Source organism: Tachysurus fulvidraco, chromosome 18 (assembly GCF_022655615.1).
Source record: "Tachysurus fulvidraco isolate hzauxx_2018 chromosome 18, HZAU_PFXX_2.0, whole genome shotgun sequence".
NCBI lineage: Eukaryota > Metazoa > Chordata > Actinopteri > Siluriformes > Bagridae > Tachysurus > Tachysurus fulvidraco.
Window position 1 is genome coordinate 7,972,426 of NC_062535.1, and position 16,330 is coordinate 7,988,755.

The 16,330-nt window shown below is 39.2% G+C and overlaps 1 protein-coding gene across 3 annotated transcripts in view; it reads right to left on the reverse strand.

Moving 5' to 3' along the window:
* LOC113648947 (E3 ubiquitin-protein ligase Midline-1) overlaps positions 1-16,330 on the reverse strand; it is a 50,250-nt gene that overhangs the window by 16,671 nt on the left and 17,249 nt on the right. For 2 of the 3 annotated variants that reach the window (XM_027156484.2, XM_027156483.2), the window contains exon 2: positions 1,832-2,583. In XM_027156484.2, the coding sequence (XP_027012285.1) occupies positions 1,832-2,521 (690 nt within the window). In that variant the 5' untranslated portion in view covers positions 2,522-2,583. Of the gene's footprint in view, positions 1-1,831; positions 2,584-3,752; positions 4,079-16,330 lie in introns of those variants that run through there. The other variant, XM_027156482.2, reaches the window with a different exon arrangement.

Genomic DNA, 16,330 nt, shown 5'->3' on the forward strand with positions numbered 1-16,330 from the left:
CACTAAGCCATCATGCCCCCCCTGAATGCTTTTCAGTCTCAGATTATTTGTTAGTTTAATTTCCCGTTCTCGGAACATAGCCCTCAAGGTTTCTTTATCAGCCTTGCCACCAGAAAGCCTAAGTTCTCATCTCCTGCTGCCAGAAGCTGAGGGACACTGCTGCATCATGAGTTACTCTGTCATGAGTAACATGACAGATGGATTCCTGTGATACATTGCCTTTAATATTGAAGAAGAGCAATTTTTTAGTCACTTTGCTAATGAGTCATAAGAGCAGATGAGGGTTTGCCTCTGAGCCACAACTGAGTTGTCATTTTCATGTTTCACCACTACCACCTGATGGGTGTGTGTAGCCCATAATCCACACCAATGTAGTGAAAGAGACAAAATCACCCTCGAGGTTTCATTTTCAATGGGAAATTCACCGTTGAGGGAAAAAAAGTGGAAAAAAGAAACATTTCACAGCTATTTTGTAGTAGTGGTAGCTCGATGGATTCCTCCTCATTAGAAGAGCGCCAGCCCTTTCAAGCTGCCACTGTTGGGCCCTTAAACAAGGCCCTTATCCCTTTCTGCTTCAGGGGGCATTTCATGGCTCTGTGCTACAGTACAACCCCAAATTCCTAACAGGAGCGCTGAAGAAAAAAAATTCTCTGCGCTTTTATTTTTTACAAATGTTCTCAGAACATACAAGGCAGATGTAAGTACCCATGTCTGGTTTTGATTTAAATGATACAGTTTTCTTTATTTTTTCATTTTTCCTGCTTTTTTTTTTTTTTCTCCTTTGCGGGCGACCAGGGACACTGTTTTGTTTGTGACTGCGGTGTTTCTCTTTAAATAAAATGTACATCCTTTTCTTCTTGTATTGACCTGGAGAGCGCTTCTATACTTCCTCGCAGCCTTGTATCGGTCACTCTGTACTTTTTCCTCATTCTTAATATGGCTTTACAGCGAAACATCTTGAGATTCCTCCTGACTTCATACTGTAGGTATTCACCTTCCATCGATGCTTACAGCATTGCCTCTGGCGCTATGGTGTAAAAAGGACTTTCGGCTCTAAGACATACATTATACATCTCAGGGTTACCACTCGTTTTTTTTTTTAAACACTCGTTTCTTGGTTAAAGCACAAACACAACATTTCCACCACTGCTCTTGGCTCTTGGCACTCAGAAGCACAGTTGCACTTATAATGAGCGTTTTGAGGTCAGAGAAGATAAGAGAGACATAATCTCTGAAAAAACAAAAGGCCAGATGGTTGGCCCGAGCACAAGCCCCGACGAGTGTCCGATATGCTCTCGTTATTCGTAAATGAACCAGGTGATGACCTTAATTAGAGAAATATAGTTTGGGGAAAAATGAGGAAAAAAATAAATTCTCTCAATAGTGTCTCATGTTTTAATAAACTAAATTGCACTTCTTTCAAAATGATGCAATTTGGCTAGGAGAAATTTTAGCACAGATTTGCCTTGACCCTTTATTTCTCCCATTACACACACAGTACCTGATCTTCTCAGTAATCATTCGATCAACTCCGTTAATGTGCAGTACCTAAGGCCAGTTGTTCTAACTAGAAGGATTTATTCCATCTATAAACAGTCAAAAGAGCAATACCTCAATAAGCTTGCCAAGTTTGTCATATTAGCTTGACTAGGTTTGTTTTCATTATTGTGTCTCATTCTCAGAAGGAACCCATACAGACACAGGGAGATTGGGCACAGGACATAGTCACCTAAGCACAAGATCGATCTCGAGATCATGGAGCTGTAAGGGAGCTACCGCTGTGCTAATCGAAATAAGAATTTTTACGAATAGAAGAAGCTGTTGAACGTACCTTCAGTTTTTCATAGCGCTCGTTTAGCGCTGCCACCTGGTGGTCACGGTGACGTCCCACCAACTTGCAAAGGGAGCAGATGAGCTGCTCATCTGTGACACAGTACATGTTCACTTTCTCCTCCTCATGTTCAAGGCACTGCAGGCCTCTGAGGTGCGAGTCAGGCAAGGGTTCGATAAGCCGATGTCCAGTGAACGGTTTCTTGTTGGGGTGGGTGGCACGCAGGCACTCCTCACAGTAAGACACCTCACATGTTACGCAGGTCTTCACAGCACACTGCGGCGGTTCCTGCTCACAAAACTGGCACTGCACCAGTTCAGCAGGTGACGAGGGTGCAGTGGCAGTCGTCATGGCACCTAGGGGGCTGTCGCCTGGGGAACTGTGCCCGCTGGAGGACAGAAGAAGTGTGGCAGAAGTCGAAGCCCGTTGGACACGGTCGATGATGTTCTGGAGGGTGACGTTGCGCTTGAGTGCGTCCAGGCCGTGTTGTGGGCTCAGTGAAATGGCATAGCGGCACGTGGGGCACTGAAAGGCGCAGATGGCGTCGGCTGGCTCACCTGTGGTGCAGTGAGAGACCAGGATTCGGCGAGCACAATTGAAGCACAGACTGTGGGCACAGGGCAATAGCAGGGGGTCCTCAAACAGCTCCAGGCAGATCGGGCACGTCAGCTCCGACTCCAGGGTTTCCATCCTCTTTAGGTGAAGCGAAGAAGGAATGGCATTAGCAAAATCCGGGAGAACCAGGCAGCTATCTGGAAAAGAAGACATAAAGGCTTTAAATGAAAGACTTCAGTTACTGGGTGTTCACAACTCAGGCTGTGATAAATACTCCAGCGTCCTAGTATAAATTAATTCTTAGCTATTTATTTTTGGTTATAAAAAATGTAGATTTTTTTATATAATTTAAATTTATTTTTGGTTATAAATTAACCTGTAAAGTCATTATGTGATTAGAAGAGGGGGGGAAAAAGCATAATTTAAATTCAATTAAAAAATAAATTATTTTATCTCTGTTTAACAAATATGTCCAAAATATATTCATCTAAAAAATGATCGATTTTAGTCCTATATATATTTCCAATGAACTTTTTTTTTTTTTTTTTTAATTTACACTATATTATAAGAGCTATAAAAAAAAATAGGTAAGTAATGTGTGTCCTATGTTGGTCTTAAGTCAATACAAAGCTATGACACTTTCTCTCTCATCACTATGAAACATCTCTAACACCCCCCACCACCGCCACCCCCAAACCAAACCCCAACCATCAGCCCAGATGTCCAAACTCTTCAGAACCTCTTAACCATGCCACTGATATTGAAATGTCTCTCTCAAATGTTTCAAAAAGCTACTCTGACACACACACACACACACACACACACACACACACACACACACACACACACACACACACACACACACACACACACACACACACACACACACACCGGAACAGACAAGTTACATTATAAACCAAACACACTGCTTTTTTTTCTGATCATTTGCTAGCATTTTAAACATTTACTGTAAATAAAATACGGAGAGTTAAAGAGTGTCTGTTTAAAATAAAAAAAATGACATGATCAATGACCGACATGTCAGATGAGCCACCCTGGCCTTCAACAACCTCTCTTTATGTCTATCACGTCAACGAAACCCTAAACAACAAAATAGAATGATATTGCTAATCTCTTAATGGGCTTTAAATGCATCTATTATATTGCATTCATTTCAGTTTAAATCACTAATAAAAGCAAAAAAAAACAAAAACATTTTGCACAGTAAACATAGCCACAAGTGATAAGACAATCACTTCAGTCTTGATATAAAGAACTGATTGATTCTTTCTGTTTGCAGTACAGTACACACACGTTTGCAGAGACAATAATAAACACACACTTTTCACATTTTATCAGTACCCACCAACGGATTTCTCCCGAGACCTGGCGGCAGCGACATGTCTCCTGATGATCAAGCCCAGCGACCCAAATTGAGAATGAGGCGAGCTTCTCACCATGCAGAGCCTCATGTAGACAGCTTTGTATAAATCAGTCTAACAGCTTGCATCGGTTCAGCCCCACTCAGCACGCACGCACTGACTTCCATTCTAATTGGCTTAGTTCTGGGATGGTAGCTGTGTCTAATGTCTGTTTCGGCCTGTCTCTTATTTCACCTCTGAACAGGAAAAATAAGCTTTATCCCGACAATTCCAGGAAAGTCAGTTTCCTCCACCCTGTGGCTTGGGCAGCCAGAGGTGTATGCATGGTGGGGGTGGTATGGAACAGAGGAACTGACAAAGTCAAAGATATGTGAAGAACTGGAAGTGCATTCCAGCACAGAGTATAGTTCACTTCGACATACAACATGCGCAGGGAAATCTGTTTGTGAAGGGGAAGAACGGAGCGAGGATGAAAGATTTGCCCTCTTGTTGCCCGTCGTGTGTCAATGACGGATTAAAACAGAGAGGAACAAACACCGAGGAGTTCAGACTGGCATGTAAACACACATACATAACTCATAAGTGTGTGTGTGGCTTTCCTGCGTTCTCAACTTTTCAGAGTTTTATTTAAATGGGACTTTAACCCTTGTATGTCGTTCAGGTCTGTGGGACCCATATTCATAAACATCAATAGTTTTGAAAAACTTTGCTTCCTTGTAAATTTGTTGATTTTTTTTCCCACACAAAACTCGATTAAACTTGATTTTCTTTTTTTTTTTTATTACATTTTATTAAAAAAACAACAAAAAATGAGCAGCAAATATTAACCGTATATGCTGTTTATATTGCTTGTAATTGGGATGAAGTTAACATCTGTAGAGTATTTTAACATAAAATTTTTGATTGTGTTGAATTAAAAACCCAAAAAATGCAGCGGGTCAAACAGACCCACGATCACTGGCTGAGTAACAAAAATACAAACAACGTACAAGGGTTAAAAATACAGAAAACAGTGCGGAACAATTAGGCCACAGAGCCAAAGGAAGGAGCTCATAAACACAAGCATATGGATGTACCGAGGCTCGAATATAAAGTCAAATGAATGGAAATAGAATATAGAGTAAAAAAAAAAAAAAACATTTTAAGGAATAATTTCTAACTTCAACAGTTGAAATTTAAACCTGAGAATAAACTTTCAGCATTTTGCTTGTAAAATAAAACACGTTCGATAGCCTTTGAATCAAACATTACTGTAGCAGACATTATGTTCTCATACCGTTTTCCCGTTAGTGTGAATTAAACCGATTGTTTTGCTGAATCTATCTAACTGAGAGAAACCATAAGTCATTTATTTATCCAAGCCAAGCTTAAATGATTTGATGTAATTATTATTGTTCCATCTGTAATCACTAAAAAGAAGTCGTTGTGCGACACATAAAATAAAACAGACCTTCTTAAAAACATACCTATGTCACTTAATATTAACTTATGCATCAACTATGACCATTCCATTATCCGCATTATTTGGCATTATATAGAATAAACCCAGTGACATTTCTCCATAGCAGCCATCAGAAGCCTTGTACAGTAACATAACCTGCTTTTGACTCCTGTTGGATCTTCTGAATGACATTCAAGCCTTTCTTCCTGCTTGTTCACATGTGCCAGAATCACAGGGCACAGGAAGGTCCGACCATGAGTCAGAGCTTAGCCTGTTACCCTTCTAAAGGGCAAATATATAATCGTGAAACCAATCTTGCACTTTTAAAATTTAGATTCAGAAAAATTGGATTCAGAACACAAACATGCACTTAATTCCTGACTTTTCCTTGCGGATGCGAGGAAAAAATTCTGACTAAAATATTGACAATTATACGTAATATCCACCTTTTATACACAACTGCTATTTTGGCCATCTCTGTAGAAGTAGAAAGCCTGGCCATACCATGTCATTTAAATTAAAAAGTGCTAAAAAAAAACAAAAAAAAACACTTTTTTGTTCAAAAGTGTGTTTAACCCTTGTACGTTGTTCGTATTTTTGTTACTCAGCCAGTGTTCGTGGGTCTGTTTGACCCGCTGCATTTTTGGGTTTTTAATTCAACACAATCAAAAATTTTATGTTAAAATACTCTACAGATGTTTACTTCATCCCAATTACAATCAATATAAACAGCATATACGGTTAATATTTGCCCTTTATTTTTATTACATCACATTTTTTAATTAAGGTGCTACTCGTTTTTTGTTGTTTTTTAATAAAATGTAATAAATAAAGAAAATCAAATTTAATCAAGTTATGAGTAGGAAAACAATCAACAAATTTACAAGGAAGCAACGTTTTTCAAAACAATTGATGTTTATGAATATGGGTCCCACAGACCCGAACGACATACAAGGGTTAAGGGAATTTCAGCAATTTGAGTCCAAACCTTTTGACCCCATTTGGACTCCATGCTTTGTACATTAGCTGACCCTTTTTGTATTCGGCTTGCTTTATTTGGCAACAACATTTTGTACTTGTTTCCTTTAATTTTTTTTTTTAATCTTTGATTCTCCCCATTCTTGCCTGAAGCATGTGTCTCCCTGTCTCGAAGCCACGAGTCTCCTTTTGTGTGTCCTCTAATTTCCTAGTTTTCCCTAGTTTCCTTATCCTCAGTTTATACGGTTCATACGGTTTCAGCCTTACTCTGCATTTTATTTGTTTTATTCTATATATTTCTATTTCTTACCTGTCCTGATCCCTGCTAGGTTTTGATTATTTAATTTTATGCTTAGACTATGAACACATAACAAAATCCACGCAGGACATATCCTCGCTTTCTGCCCTCAGACTCCTTGAAGGACTGACTGAACATGACTGTTGAGTACAGAAACCGAGCAAAAGGTATAACTTTGTCAAAAATGATCTTGACATAAAGTTAGAACAAAATGCCATGTAGTTCTTTACTGTCTATATGCCTTACATATGTCAAAATGTATTAAGTCAAAAAAGAAAGGATGAACTCTTCTGTAAATCTTAAGGAGTCACCACCAGGTGGAGATGTCTAGGCATATAGTACTGTATGTCGATCTTAATCTATATTCACATGTAATCCATAACTTCTCATTCAAATGCATTTGGTAACATCCTAGTTTGGTTACATTCAGTGTGAGTTATGGATGAATGTATTAAGTGCAGGTCTAGAGATGGAGAGCTCTGTGTTGGGAAGAGAAAGAAGAGGAACTGCCCATGAGAGTGAGGAGATTTTGATGCAAATGGTTATGACATGTTACAGAGAGCAATGTGCAAAGTAGGCCAAAGGCACTGACCTATCTTACATTATCAGAGATTTGCTTCCAAATGAAACAAGGCCATATGTGAAGAGAGAGAAAAAGAAGAGAGAAGAGTTAATGGCGGATAAATGCCTTTGCAACATAGCAAAATCTGGATGGATTAAACATGGTGATGAGGGTAGTTATGCTTGCACGTCTTTGTTTTACGTGGGGACGTGGGGGTAAAGTAATTTTTAGTCCCGTCCGAATGTGCCATCTCGGTAATCATTACGGACAATGTCAGTAAAGATTACGACGACTTTTACCTTCTGTAAAAAGATCCGGAAAAATTACTTCAGGTAATACTAATCCCGCCCGAATAGACCCGCTATAAATATGTACGGTAAAATTCCATCATTTCCTGTTTAAAAGTAGTTTTTGCCGCATTTTGAAATGTTGTCTGTTTGCGCACGTGCTAACAGGAAGCGACGTCATACGCACATGACGACAAGGAGGTTACTGTGGTGCGTAAAGTGAGTTACCCCTCGCACTTCTGCTAGTTTTACTGAGATGTCTTGTCCCGTGCGAATTGGCCAATTAATATTACGGACGTCATGAGGTAAAATTGCATTACTCCATGTCCTCACGTAAAACTAATCCCGTCCGAATAGGGCTTTAGTCACAGCGTATCGATGTGTGATAGGATGTTTAACTTACTATTTACATTTAGAAAAAAAAATTCAATTGAATTTCCATCTATGCTAAAAGTGGTACCATAATCCAGTGCGTCATAAATACATTTTCTAACTATACTACCTTTACTTTGGATCAAACATCAATTCCCATTGGTCAGATCAGATTAAAGATGAGGACAACAATGTGCTAAATTAGCTCCAAAACAAATCAGTAACTGTACGCTCCTCAATTTCAGCATCTTATCCCAGAATCACTGACATGCCATAATCCCATGCATTCTTACTATCAATTAGGTAAGAATTATATCTATTGATATATCTCTGCACTGTAAGCATATACGCTAATCACATACATCTCATTCATCCTCATGCTGCTCTGCGACACAATGTATTTTAGCTATCAATTATGTCCTTTATATTTCTTACCAATTTTACTGGATTTATTGTTTTGACATACAGGTACTTCTTTTCTTCATCCATCCCAGACTGATTTGTCTATGACTAACCACAACCCTTTCATGTTGGGATCAGGTCTAACTGAGCATGCCTGTCACAACTAATGGGATTGGCTGTTGATTTGAGGATGTGCACAAAGCAAGCCAGATTTGAAAGAAAAAAAAATGTAATCTGTCACATCGAGCCAGCACAACATCTGCTGTGGCGCCATAACCTGCTCTTCGTGACCTAAATATAAAATCAGGAAAAATTAGGCATTAATTAACAGACATTTAGAGGCAGGGTGTGTCGTACATAGAGAATTGGAATGAGAAGACGGTACAATGTGTGAAGGACTGAACTGGTTTAATTAAAAAAGGTAAATGATATTTTACTTATATGAAAACAAAACATGAAAATATGTAGAGACTTAATAATACTATATTAGTATCAAGTCAAGTCAAGTCAAATCAAGTAGCTTTTATTGTCATTTCAACCATATATAGCTGTTGCAGTACATAGTGAAATGAGACATTTCTAGAGGACCAGGGTGCTACATAGAGCACTACATAGAGGACTTAGTGCTAAGTTAGTCCTAGATACATAAAGTGCATCTGTGCAACCTGGTGTACACAGTGCTGGACAAGACAAACAAGACAAACAAGACAGACCAGACAGTGCAGGACAAAAGACACCGCAAACAAAAAATACAAGACAATACACAAAAGACAATACACACAAGACAGTAAACAGAAGCAGCATTGACCAGTGTAAATACTGTATGTTCCACAATATCGCATGTGCAGAAATACTGGAATGAACACAGTATTATAGCAGCAGTTACCTGAGATATTGTAAAGGATTGTGCAAAACAGCAAACGACTGAAATGTGAGACAGCATGTGCAAAGAGCAAAAACAGTGTGCAAAACAGCATGTATACAGTTTGATGGATATATATCTTAAGTGTGTATATTTGGTGTAGGTCTGTGCAGTCCATACAGTCGATGTGTGTGTGTTGTTGTTGTGCTCAGTCCAGTTCAGTTCAGTTATTAAGGAGTCTGATGGTTTGTGGAAAGAAACTGGTACTGTACACAGTCTGGTCGTGAAGGCCCGAATGCTTCGGTACCTTTTTCCAGACGGCAGGAGGGTGAAGAGTGTGTGTGAGGGGTGTATGGGGTCATCCACAATGCTGTTGTTTTTGCAGATGCAGCGTGTGGTGTAAAAGTCCATGATAGAGGGAAGAGTAAAGTATGAACAACACAGCAAGATTAAATCTAGAACCAATAGTCCACTTCAAGAAAAACTCAACTTTCTTTGTTGGAACTTGAAGTGCTTTGCAATCGGAATAGCGTGTCAAAATCCTCCGAAGATCTCGCTGTACAACAAAACCAAAGCTGAGGAAACTGGCTTCAGAGCACTTTTTAATATCCTGTTCTTTTTTTTATTTGTGTATTGCAGTCACTGGATCGGTCTAGAGAGGTCTATCGTGCCTTTCTTGAGCAGTTTGCAGACAAAGCTCTGTTTACTTAGGATAATAATTGAGGCAGTCCTTACAAGGACACTTCCTAGTCGGCTCCTTTACCGCTGTATTAGGCACGTCTTTCTGGACATCCTTCACACGTCGCCTTTGCCTCTGTGGCACCTCACTGCCCCCAGGCAATAAAGTAAAGCATTCGTCGTGACCTTTCATTAGACACACTAATGCTTTTGTATGGACGAGGATATATCTCTTCGCTGTGATTTCCTTAACTCTAAAGTTAACACACTAATTCTAGCGAGCCTAAGGGGACTACCGTTGCAGCTTCCATCAACAATCCTAACGTCTTCATCAATAGTCGGTAGTCTAAAAAACGACTTGGCTGACTGGTACAGTAAGCAGAATAATGTTTGCCACACACTGAGGTAAAGTGGTAGATAGTATTCTTAGTAAACCTAAATTCAAATTTTGTGGCGTGAACTCTATTCTAAATGCTGTAATGTTAGCAAGAAGTGTGAATGTGTCCCAAAATGTTTAGTCCTCATTTGGAGAACACAGGAGCCATCTGTCTCGGTACAGAAATGTCCTCATGCCTCTGGGCATCAGGGGAGACAAGACCGCTTACATTCATCTCAGAAGTATCTGTGGCACTACAGAGAGCCTGAAGGATAAAACTTTGAGCTGGAATGAAAGGCAAACCTTTAAAAGCATCTGTGATTTAGAGTAATGGAGACATAAAAATGGATGTCGTGTACTGTACAGTATGTCCATCACATTACCATGAGAACTAGTCCTGTAGTAGAATTAATTTATTCATGATATGAAATACATCTGATAACATTAGCTCTCAAAAATGGGTAAGGGCTACTTTAAACTAGTATAGAGTAGACAAGAGTAGGGTACTTTATGAACCCCCCCGGGTAAATTTGGTGTTGCAACACAAAGAGCACCAGACTTAAAAGAGCAGCACAAGACTTAAAGTGTATATATTAACTCCTCCAAGTGTATAAATAAACTCCACACCTAAGAATATATACATACAGCTCTGAAAAAATTAAGAAACAACTGCAAAATGATCAGTTTCATATTTCAATATGTATCCCAAATTACAAATAAACGTATTGAAATGTCGAACATTTATTTTCAGAAAATGGCAACTGGTTGAAATAACAAGAGATGCGTCATTTTCAGAATTTAAATACTATACTATACAATACTAATATTTTAGCTCAGGAAAGGTTTAAAAGTCAATATTTGCAGGAATAACCCTGATTTCAATCACAGCTTTCATGTGTCCAGCAATCTGTGGGGTGACTTTTATGCTACTCCTGGCACAAACATTTAAGAAGCTCAGCTTTGTTTGACGGCCTGTGACCATCCACCTTCTTCCCGATCACACTTCAGAGTTTTCCAGTGAGGTTCAGGTATAGATAGTGGGCTGGCTATGACAAAACCTTGATGTGGTAGTCTCCCATTCACACATAGATTGACCTGGCTGTGTTGCATGGAGCTTTTTCTTACTGGCAAAAAAAAGCAATCCTCAGAGTTGAGAAACATTGCCAAAGCAAAAGGAAGCAAGTTTTCTGCCAGAACAACCTTGATTCAAGAGTCTTTTAGACAAATGTGCCAGATTCCAACCTTGCTGAAGTACCCCCAGATCATCACAGATCCTCCACCAAATTTCACAGAGGGTGTGAGACACTCTGGCTTGGAGGCCTCTCCAAATCTCAATCTATGTATTAGATGACCAGGTGTTGGGCAAAGCTAAAAATCGGACTGTTCAGTGAAGATGACCTTACTGCAGTCCTCTACAGTCTAATCCTCAATCCTCAGCCTGGCTCTTCTTTGCTCCTCATTGATAAAAGGCTTTTTTTCTAGCTTTGCATGACTCCAGCCATACCAGTAGGAGTTTCTTTTCAAACCGTCCTCACCGTGCACTTCACCCAAGCTGCCATTCACCATTCTTTTTATAGGTCACTGGATGTCATCCTACGGTTGTTGAGTGACGTTCGAATGAGCTGGCATAAATCCTGGAGAATGGGGAGTCGTTTTCATCCTCTGTCAGTCTGTACAGTAGCTTTGTTGTCTACAATGCCTGCACCTATTCCTTGTTCTTATGAACTGCTGTCTTTAAATTTTTCAGGATGGAAGGAACCTGACGCTCACCAGCACTGATTTTCCATCCAGCTGGTGCAATTGTAAGAGGATAGTGATGAAAGCATACAGCAGTGGTTTTATTATTTTCCTTATTAAATAAGCTTTTGTTCAGGTGATCACCTAATCAGTAACCTTATTAAGCAGAATGAGTTGGAAATCGACAGACGCTGGAATGAAATGGCTGCTATTCATGTAGAGATGCTGATTTAAGGGACTCTTTCAGTTCAATCAGTGTAGAATGTGGAATAATTTGAGGAAGACGAGGTAGTGGTGTCTAGCAATCTTTGAAGGTTCAGTAGTCAAAGTGCATGGTACCGTGAGGGACAAGCATGCAGTCATGCAGTAAGTTATTAAAAATAACACCTTCGAGTTGTAGATGCTCGGGGCATGACGGAGAGCAGAAATACGATTGTTATCACCATTGACGTTTGGAAATTGTAGGCACACACATGTCCAGTATTCTACTGACATGTCAGTGTGCTTTATATTTAAAAAAGAAAGAAATAAAATAAAATACAGATGTACAACCGTTAAAGGTAAAGCTGAGGTTCTTACAATGATTAATTCTTATGCAATTACAATAGGCTGAAGCTCGATAAAAGAACGAGACATTGGGCCAGTGAGCAAACTGTATCTCTCTTCCAGTTATTAATCAGTATCTGTAACATATGATTACCTGTAGCTCTGACTCTAGCTGCTAAATGTGCATACCTCCATATGGTGTACATGTGGCCTGATGTGTACAAGACGAGAAGAAGAAAGGGAATGATGTCTGTATAATTGTCGTATTTATTGCAGAAGACTCCCATACACCAGTCTGTGACTTTGTTTGAAGGTCTCGGAATGTGTATTAGCAAGAATAGCACACGAGAAGGTATCTGGGTTAACATCGGTACTTGTGTGCCCGTGTGTTTCCATACGTTCCGGTGTACAGCGTTATATAGATGCATGTTTTCTAACAGTACAGTATGTTGTGACCGAAGGATTAAAGGTTAATAAGAGCATGTCTCAGAGCATCTGTTTACACATGTAAAGGTCAACGATGATGTGCAACACTCTGTTACGGTGGAAAATAAAATGACCTAATACAGGTGTCTGTTATAATATAATATACCCCAGCAGTCGACATTTCATTCACACCTACTAATAACTCAAGCTAATCGAGCCGTAGCCGTTGACTGTATCACAGGCTTGATCTATTTAACGAATGTCTTGCTTTAATATGTGGTTTCTATTGCTGTATAATGCAATTTTTCATGCACAAATCTATATTTTATGATTTCATCCAACATCATTTCTTTTTACCTTTACACAGGTACATGCTGCGTGACCCTGTGAGGGTGTGTAAGGTGTGTGCAGTTTAACCCAAAAATATAATACACATTTCATACTTCAAACACGCTATAGCTACCATTATGACCTGGGCTGTAATCTCAAAATTACACACTTCCTGTCCTGTCTTGCTTTTTACCACGTGAAGGGCACCTGTTATTACCTTCCATAAACTGAACAGCGACACACAGAATACATCTGTAAAACACTTTGAACTGAGATTTTTTTTCTTTTCTCGAATCAAACAAAGCGCAATAAAAATCCACAATAATAGATGAATCAACAGATGAATCATAAATAATCATAAATAATTTTCAGACAGGACCGGCATCAGATTTAGAAATCTGTGAGACTGATCTCAGATCAACTTAAAGGCAATTACTATAATTTACTATTACTATAATTTGCCATGATTATACCTAGAGTAATGTTTATGCTTTTATTATTGCACTGCTAGCAAAATCATGATCCTCAATGGATTTTCAGATGGATTTTTTTAGAAGGTACTAACTTTTTAAACAGGTTCTCCTTGGCCTTTCTGAAAGAAAAATCATGTTTTGTTGGGTTGCATGATTTTGCTAGCAAAAGAACAAAAAGAAGAGCTAGACTGGAATATATAATTGCTACTAGTAGTAGAAGTAGTACTAGTAGTAGTAATACTAGTAGTAGAAGTAGAAGTAGTAGTAGTAGTACTGTAGTAGTAATACTAGTAGTAGTAGTAGAAGTAGTAGTAGTAGTACTGTAGTGGTAGTAGTAGTAGTAGTAGAAGTAGTAGAAGTAGTAGTAGTAGTACTGTAGTAGTAATACTAGTAGTACTAGTAGTAGTAGTAGTAGTAGAAGTAGTAGTAGTAGTAGTAGTAGTACTGTAGTAGTAGTAGTAATAGTAGAAGTAGTAGAAGTAGTAGTAGTAGTACTGTAGTAGTAATACTAGTAGTAGTAGTAGTAGTAGTAGTAATACTAGTAGTAGTAATAGTAGTACTAGTAGTAGTAGTAATAGTAGAAGTAGTAGAAGTAGTAGTAGTAGTACTGTAGTAGTAATACTAGTAGTACTACTACCAGTAGTAGTAGTAGTAGTAGTAGTAGTAGTAGTAGTAGTAGTACTGTAGTAGTAATACTAGTAGTACTAGTAGTAGTAGTAGTAGTAGTAGTAGTAGTAGTAGTAGTAGTACTAGTAGTAGTAGTAGTACTGTAGTAGTAATACTAGTAGTACTAGTAGTAGTAGTAGTAGTAGTAGTAGTAGTAGTAATAGTAGTACTAGTAGTAGTAGTAGTAGTAGTAGTAGTAGAAGTAGTAGTAGTAATATTAGTAGTAGTAGTAATAGTAGTAGTATTATTTGCAGTATTATTTGCAGTAACAGCAACACACAGTATTTGTGTTTTGCCGTTTTGGGAAACTGTACTCTTTCCTGCACTCCTTTATTATTTTGCTCCATTAAACTTAGATAGATATCTGGATAACAAATCCATTATCTGATACCGCTTTGCTGTTTGCTTTGCTTAAACTACATCCCATTCAAGCATTCTCTGCACCACTTTTCCCACTGGAACACTACTACTGAATCTCAAGAGACTAGGATGCCAGACTTTTGCTGGGAACGATTGCATACACCATAGACATCTTTGGATGGAAGCAGGAAACCCGAGTTCCTAGAGGAAACCCCTGAGGCATAGGGAGAACATCCAAACTCCTTACACACACGGCAGGAATCAAATCTCTGATCCTGGGTGGGAGGAAAACCTGATAACCACCAAGCCGCCTAACCCGCCAATCAAATCTACATGCCTTATAATATATAAAGATATCCAAATACCAGGCCTTTACCTCTTACTCAATACAGCCTCAGATACATATAGACATTCAGACTGTACTCTACTGTGTTCTAAGCTGTTACATATCTATCAACTGTTCATTCCTCTACATGCTTGCATACCTAAGTGACAGGAAGTCGGCTACACCGTAGATGTCGATGTTGCGGCTTTGGCTCGCAGAACATAGAGCATTGATTTATCCTAGATATCTAGTACAAGTTATTAGTCATTGAGCTGCGAGGCCCAAACAAGTCACAAAAAAGACACGTTTCATCAGAGCTTGTGGAACTTTTACAGAAGATACCATGAGATCGTGCATTCCAGTTAGTTAGGACTTTTAAACCACTGACAACTAGTTCTCCGTCATTTTCTACCGGTTTTATTTTGTTCACCAGGTGCTACAGATTTAAAGCTTTATTTATAACAAAAAACATTATAACTGTGATTTTATGTGGCCCCAGAACTAATCTCTTTGATTACAGCGAAAACTAGTTCGGTCCTGCTTTAAACTGACCCACAGGAGTCGTAAGCCTCTGAAAGGTTTCGTAGTGTAAACACATTCTCTGACAAACAGCAGACAAGACTTTCTACCTGACACCATGCTGCCTGGGCGTGTCAGAACATCACCCTTCAGGGTCGTACAAATCACCTCTGATGCCTTGTTCCTTCCAGCATTACACGCAGGATTAAATTGCTCAACAGTCTGTATTTACCGTTTGCTAGACAAATAAAATCCACTTGATCAGATTTGTTAGCTAGTAATAGATTTATGTTATGTGTTATGTGGATCTATAGACTATAGACACTATAGACAGTAATTATAAAATGGGGTTTTGCTCTTCTAACGTGTAGTTTAAGCAATGTTCAGCCACACACACACACACACACACACACACACACACACACACACACACACACACACACACACACACACACACACACACACACACACACACACACACACACACACACACACACACACACACACACACACACACGCACATACACACACACACACACACACGCACATACACACACACACACACACACACACACACACACACACACACACACACACACACACACACACACACACACACACACACACACACACACACACACACACACACACACACACACACACACGCACATACACACACACACACACACACACACACGCACGCACACACACACACACACACACATCTATACACAGTAATTATAAAATGGGGTTTTGCTCTTCTAACATGTCGTTTAAGCCATGTTCAGCCACACACACACACACACACACACACACACACACACACACACACACACACACACACACACACACACACACACATCTATACACAGTAATTTTAAAATGGGGTTTTGCTCTACTAACATGGAGTTTAAGCAATGTTCA